This window comes from Asparagus officinalis, chromosome 5, assembly GCF_001876935.1.
Source record: "Asparagus officinalis chromosome 5, Aspof.V1, whole genome shotgun sequence".
NCBI lineage: Eukaryota > Viridiplantae > Streptophyta > Magnoliopsida > Asparagales > Asparagaceae > Asparagus > Asparagus officinalis.
The window spans coordinates 73709720-73717702 of record NC_033798.1 but is presented as its reverse complement, the minus strand read 5'-3'; the positions used below and the strand labels follow the sequence as shown (position 1 = coordinate 73717702).

Genomic DNA, 7983 nt, shown 5'->3' with positions numbered 1-7983 from the left:
ATTCAGGCAGATACGTTGAGTTTGATTCAACAGGGGTACACTGCAGGGAGCACCACATCTGAAGCAAGCTGCGAAGCAGTTCGGCTTGCTTGCAACATCTTGGTTGCTAGGCTGAAACTTCTCAAGGACAGATTGCACGAGCAATTGGGTTCAATTACATGGGATACTTTAATTGCTCAGGTGATGCATTTTGTTATGCAATTATATACCAAACTTTGATATTGACCAATTACATAATAATTCTTCTCAATATTAGAAAAGATATGTTAGTGCGTAGGAAGGTCTTCACATGAATTCGTATTACAGTTGTACTATTATTATTTTTATCTATTGCAAGCTTTACTTTCCCTATATGGTAGGTTTATGTATCTTTTCTGGTAAAGGACACAAGAAGTTTAATGCACAGTTGTCCTTGAAAGGAGGAATTGTTTAGGAATCTTTTGAATCAATTTCCCTTGCTTTTGGACACAACAAATCGGAAACTCTTATTAAACTGTCACTTAGTTTACTAATGTGTTATCATCACTGATCTCTTGATTTTCTGGAACTTCTTATCACCTGTCATCCTCTAGTTGACTTAGCTGCAAGTTTGTCCGGTTTATCTGACGACCAATTTAACACAACCTGAATTTACTCCAACTTGAATTCGAAACATAAAACTGGAGGTTGTATATGAATCTGAACTCTAGACTGGAAACTCAAAATAGATATGTCTGAATCCAGCAAATTCAGATCCAATCGATTAGAACCCCAACAAACTTGAAATGCCTGTCAACAATGTCTATTTCTATATAATCTATAAAGAAAAAACTACAGGTAGCGAAAAATCGAAGAAATGGAGAACATGCCCTCATTCCTGTTATAGTTAAGAGGGTAAAATTGTAACTTTCCTCTTCTTCTTTTTTTTTTTGGTGAACATTCTACATTTGCTCGTGATTTTTCTAAAGGATAATATTTTTTTCAAATACCAAGAAAGCAAAGGACTTGTACATACACCCTTAGAGTTCCTATTTAGAAGTTAACTAATTAAACACAGCTTCGAAGCATAAATTGAAAATAGCAAAAGCTGGCCAGCTTCACGTAGTCCTTTGTTATCCATGTGCCATGTATGCAAGGGAATGAATTACAAGCTGCCAAACCTAGAAAACCTATCTTATAAAGTGATATCATGCAACAACGACAGCAAAGCCTTTTTCCCTATGTAAATTATGTCTAGTCGTTATTCGTTGTGGAACATGAATTAACTGTTGTTGCTTCCTTTCTGTTGTAATGACATCAAGGACCTATGAAGAAAGAACATCAGGCTGGTTTTAATGGAGTACGTCTAGTTTAAAACTCTTTTAATCTGTGAATTCTTAAAACCCTTATTTGAATCAGTCTCTAGCGAAGGTACTTGTTTACACCAGCAGTTATACACCATACCTTAAATTTTGGGATAGTACTGATCTAGCGATTTTTAAGACTTGTTAAAAATTCAAGATGTTTTGGAGCACATGTTAACCTAACATTTTTAGTGAAAATGTTTCTTTTACAGGCAAATCTTCAAGCTGTAAATCTATCCGCAAGCACTTATTACGTGCCTGATCATAATTCTATGCAATATCTAAATTTTGGTGCTGCCACAAGCGAGGTAATACCAAAGTCTCTCAGTTATCTGGGATCTTATTAACTTCATAGTGTTCATTAATTTTTGTAAAGCCTGATCAGACAGTACTAATCACAGGTTGAGATAGATCTACTTACCGGAGCTACCACAATTTTAAGGACGGATATTACCTATGATTGTGGACAGAGCTTGAATCCTGCTGTGGATTTGGGACAGGTGAACTGGCAGAAAAACTTAATAATCCTTTTTTTTCTGATTTAGTAGAAGGAAAAAAAAATACAAATCCCAGATGGGTATGTGGCTACATACCTGCTGAATTAATACTTTTCCCTCATGGGATGGTTGATTCTCAGCATCCAAAAAACTAGGATTTGATGTAGTGTGCAACAATATAGAAGCATAAATCATAGCCTAGGTCCCGTCAGAGTGTTGTATGGGTTTTTTTTTTTAAATGAAAATAGCTTCTTTGTGGCACTTTTTCTCACTATTCGAAATAAATATTTATGAATGCTCAAGTTCTGATATGTACATGTATTAGCCAGGTCATACTAGAATATGCAGTTTGAGCCATTATTCATCAAATGTATTTCGTAGCATATAAACATAAATACCTTCAACTTTCTCCCTTTCATCTGACATTGTTATGCATCAGACGCTACCATATGGATTAAAAGCAAGTTGTCGGATCTTGCTCTAAACGTGTGAAGCCCTTGGGCTCCATATGAGCCCATACTAATGTGAACTTACTTTGGTTTTCAACTCATATACATAAAATTGTCTTAAACTTTTAGTTTTATTCACAGATAGAAGGTGCTTTTGTGCAAGGAATCGGGTTTTTTATGCAAGAGGAGTACTTGTCAAATTCAGAAGGCTTGGTAGTTTCTGATAGCACTTGGACATACAAGATTCCTACAGTTGATACCATTCCAAAGAAATTTAATGTTGAAATACTAAATAGTGGCCATCATCAAAAGCGTGTACTCTCATCAAAAGGTAGTTCCTTCCTTCCTGTGTTCTCTCCTTTGTTTCTTTGTACAATATACTGGAAGAATCATTTTAGGTGTGAAAAAATTTCTCTCTTCCGTGCAGTAGAAACGAATAAATAAAGCCATGCAGTAAATGATTCTTGAATGTAAGATTCTTCTTTTGCCATACCCTTGTAGCATATTTTGTAGGGTTAATTTCACAAAAACCCCTGAAATTTGGGGGGTGTTGCACTTAATCCCCATGTTTTCGTCGAAAGTTGCCTTCATCATTGATTTCATTAAACTTCAAACGTTACAAATGAAATTCAAACAACAAAATAATAAAGATTACAACTTTCTTGAAAATAAACACAAGATCCGTTCGTCGTCTCTTGCTTGCGTGGGTCTTTAGCCTGTGACGGGGACGTCGATATCCGTGGACTACCTAGCAATTAGATCTGGTCCAGAGCTTCGTCGATCCGCGAGGAGATCTAGAAACTTGAAGCGCCTATCTCGATAAAAGCGAGATATTTGCTCTTCTTAGTATTACCAAAACGGGATAAGACTAAGGATCGGGTACGGGTGATGTAGATCCGACGAAGAAACTCTCTTGCGTTGAAGTGCTCGATCACTCTTCACTCCGGCAGGGCTTCGCCAATTCTTCAAAATTCCAGATCTTGAAAAATGAGGGCCTAAGGCTTGTATTTATTGGCTTGAGGGGTTGCGGAGCGGTTAAAACCACCTAAAGGGTCTAAATCCGCGTTGGAGACACCCTAGGGTGTCTCCCAAAATCCGAGACACCCTAGGGTGTCTCCCAAAATCCGAGACAGTTTGTACCCTCTTCAGTATTTTGGCTCTAATTCTTTCATCCGAACTCGGATTTGAATGATTCAAGATGTATTGGAAAGCTGACAAAGAGAGATACAACTTTCATGTTTTAAGTTTCTTCAGATTCTAACGGGATCATGGTCAAAACAGCTTCACAAGTTCCGAGACACCTTTGGGTGTCTCGGCGCTATTTTCGTCATAACTTCCTCATATGACCTCCAAATGATGTGATTCCAGATGGATTGGAAAGCTGACAAAAATATCTACAACTTTCCTGTTTTGAGTTTCTTCAGATTCTAACGGGATCATGGTCAAAACAGCTTCACAAGTTCCGAGACACCTTTGGGTGTCTCCAACTTATTTTAGTGGGGTGTCTCCAACTTGTGCGGACACCCTAGGGTGTCTCAAACTGGGCCGAGACACTCCGTTATGCCTATTTGTCCGCTTCCGCTGTAAATTCTTCGTCCGAACTCGGATTTGAGTGATTCCAAGTGCGTTGGAAAGCCGACGAGGAGTTCTATAAGCTCCAATGATTAGATCATCTGTGGAATCAACTGGGACAAGAGGGGCGTGGCACCTTTTGTAGGCGACGCGGGGCTCTCGATCAATTCGTATCCTCGTTATTTTGAAACTCCGACGCTTCACGTAGTTCGTTGATTCACTTCAAGCATTTGTCAACGTCAATCAAGCTTCTGTAAACCGGACAGTGACGTTCATCGTCGTTCCTTAACACTGAGCTGTTTGTGGAGACCTATAGGCAATTTTCGATGCCTACACCCCCTACCTTCGCTATCTCACTTAACCCCCTGAACTTTGGGGTGACTCACAAAACCCCCCATGCTTTACCATATCTCACCTAACCCCCTATCTATAATTTGCAAATAACTAAATTGTCTTAGAGAGGAAAAATTCTAAACTTTATCACTTGTCATTTACAGGCAACATAAGCCCCTCTCCTAAATTTTGGATTTTTTTTCTCTCAAAAGATTTTAGTTATTTACAAATTACATGTAGGCGGGCTGGTGAGAGCAAAGCTTGTCCTATTTTGTATGAACTGCAAAGCATATAAAAGACTGAGCCACGTTTGTTTTCTATCCTCGGAGTAGGGGTATTGTAATCCTTGGATCGTAGTAGTGGGACTGCGTTATCATTGGACTATTTTAGTCCGATTTAATGTTTGTTTTCACATGGACTAACATTCGATAATCCAAACTAGTGTTTGATTTTAGAGGGATTATGACTGTTCAGACTATTATCATTGACCCAAATGACTTTTTTACCCTCAAGTGAACTAATATTATATTAATGTATGTGTATATATATATATATAAATATATTATATTTATATATATATATATAATATATTATATATATAGAGAGAGAGAGATCCGAGGAGAGAGAGAGAGACGAAATTCTTATGTCAACTTAAGTGGACCTCACCAAACTTTGTATCCATTAATGATACTCAGGATCTATACAGACATGAAGAGACTTGATACGTCAACTTAAGTGGACCATCCACCAAACTTTGCTATCACTGATGATACCTATGGATCCATAACAAAGATATGAAAGACTTATTATATAATATTATATATACTATATAATATATATATATATATTACTATATATATATAGAGAAAGAGATGAGGCGAGAGTAGAGAAGAGATGAGAAATGAGAAACTTGTACCAAGTTCTCCAACAACTTGATAGTATGCTGACCTATCTTATCCCTACATCTATAATTGGAGTTGGTGAGGGTGCGTTGAGGCTCTATCCTTCGAGTGTTGATGTACGGCAGATTTAGATCATTATCACTACAGTTCTTTAAGCAACTTAGTCCAAGGGTTCTCCGATATTTCTCATATTATATTATATCTATATATATATATATATTATATATATTTATATATATATATAATTATAATATATATATATATGAGAAAAATGGGTATACTTGGTTACAAGCACAAATTTTTCTGTGCTTGTAGTGAAATGTGTCCATTCACATTGCCACTACATTTCAATTGAGGAGGACCACATTCAACCGCATTGTGAATGTGGTCCCGCCCATTTAATTTAAGGTAAGGGATAATATGCACCTCACTTACAAGCATAAATTTTTGCGCTTAGCTACCAAGCATAAACCATATTCTCTTTATAATATATATATATTATTATATATATATATAGTATATATATATATATATATATATATATATATATAATATATATATATACTATATATATATTATATGTGTGTTCGTGTGTTGTGTGTGTCGTGTGTGTGTGCTGTGTGTGGATAGAAAGTTGATGGACAAAAGGCCTCTTTGAAAGCACCCTCATGCCACTAGGAAAGAACCCTAGAGGGGGTGAATAGGGTTTATGCTAATCTAATCCGATTTATGCTAATTAAAAACTTACTAACAAATATATCCTAGCAAGAATGATATATTACAAATATATGTGTAAGGATATACAAGTAACACAAGGGTAAACAAAATATAAATAATATAGTGGATGAAATAAACAATGAGAGAATGACAATAAAGATGAACAAAAATATAAGTGCGCCAAGCCAAACACAAACACAAGATATGGATCACCGAGTTCGGTCCCCACGACCTACGTCTCCGCTCCTCATCTTGAGAAGATCTCCACTATCACAACTGAGTTTTCTACGCTCACCCGAATAACGTTTATACCTCACACTCGATTTTTTAGAAACTTTACAATTAACACTCTTGCAATCTCACTCTACACCCTCTAAGTATTGGTCTCTAGCCCGTGTCTCCCTCAAGTATTAGGAATTATAACCTACCCTAGGTATTACCACCTATCCCACTCCTCTTGAGACGATCCCGTCTCTCACCACACACTTCTCTCGGTGTACAAGTGTATTACAAAGTGTATCTCATATTTTAAGCTCGAATACAACAATAGTTGTTCTCTACTATATATGAGAACACAATGAAAGCTCATACTCTAAGTCACATAATTCCCACAACCCAAATTATACTATGTATGAAAATACAATAAGCTTAATGGTTGTGTGTGTAAACAAAGAGTAAAAATAACCTAAACTTAATTATGAAAATCTAGCTTATAGAGATGATAATCAATAAACAATATAAATACAAAGCTAAAAATTGAGTTTAGAAAAACTTCTCTAAAATGACAAGAGTAGGAGAGATGAATTGATGCTCAAACAAGAATGGATAATCTCCTCTTACTCTTGTGAAAATTTCTTCACAAAACAAATTCTTAAACAAACACCAAAACAAACTTAAACACTTTTTAAACTTGTTTAAAAACTTTCTTAAGTAACCTGAGAAGTATGAGGGCATGGGGTATATATAGGCTCATGAAACAACCCCAAAAACCAAGAGAAAACATCACAAAAGATAAAATAACGGAAACTAAAAATTCTGAAAAACTAGTCGTTATGATGTCGTCAGTCGACTGGTAGGTTTCATCAGCTGATCGTTAAAGGCCAGCAACACCTCATCAATCGATCGATGACCTAGTCAGTCGACTTATCAGTCGACTGAATAACAAGCAGAAACTTTTTGATGTTCCAGGTGATTTCTTTAGTCGACTGAACACTTGCATCAATCGATTGATAACATATTATCAGCCTGAAATGAACAATAAAACTGAACTTTTAAAGTATCTTTAAAAATAGTAAATAAATTCTAAAAAATATAAATTTTAGGAAATGATTGTAAACATGAAAATGAACATGTTACAAAAATTGGTTTTCAAAAAAGCACTTTCTATTTGTAAAATCTCATCATTTTGCAAAATCGCTTAAAATACGAAATCTCGAAAACACATGATTTTGACAAAATGATTTAAACAAACTCCTTAAACATTTTGAATGGATTTATAGACTTATACAAGATATGAAAATAGTGTAAACAAGTCTTCAATCCATAAATATATAATTTTGCAAATAAGTATGATTTCATATATTTGTTAAAACTTGATTTTAACGAAATCATACCAAACACTTATAGACATGAAAAAGTATTTATATATACATATTGTTTCATGTATATGTGACTAAACATATTGTTTTCCAAAAACAAAATTGTTAAATATGAAACTTGTATATATATGTAAACAAGAATATTTATTTCATATTTAAACTTGAAAACTATGAAACTATGAAAAACCAAAACACACACACACACACACACACACACACACACACACACACACACACACACACATATATATATATATATATATATAAACAATAAAATGTGTGTGTATATAATTTGAGCTTAAAGTATTGAACACACATAATATAAACCCTAAACTAATTATACCAATCAATGATCTTCATGACACTTGATCTTGGTAACATAGATAAAACTTGAACTTGGATCTTCAACTTGAATTGCAATGTTTCACTCCATTATTCCGCCAACCTTCATTTGATATGATCGTTGTGACGCAATTCCATCCAACCTCCAACATATTGTTTGCCTAAAATAAATACAAAAACACAAATACTAAACAAATAAAGTTATTTGTAAATTATTTGTTAAACATCATCAAAACAAAAAGGTCAACACT

The 7983-nt window shown here is 35.0% G+C and overlaps 1 protein-coding gene across 1 annotated transcript in view; it reads left to right on the top strand.

Annotated features, from left to right (window-relative positions):
* Positions 1–7983, top strand: part of LOC109843898 (indole-3-acetaldehyde oxidase-like) — a 39782-nt gene that overhangs the window by 13253 nt on the left and 18546 nt on the right. Inside the window, 4 exon segments of the mRNA XM_020412858.1 lie at positions 1–180; positions 1535–1630; positions 1724–1822; positions 2410–2599. The exon segment at positions 1–180 is cut by the window's left edge and continues 11 nt beyond it. Of these exon segments, the coding sequence (XP_020268447.1) occupies positions 1–180; positions 1535–1630; positions 1724–1822; positions 2410–2599 (565 nt within the window).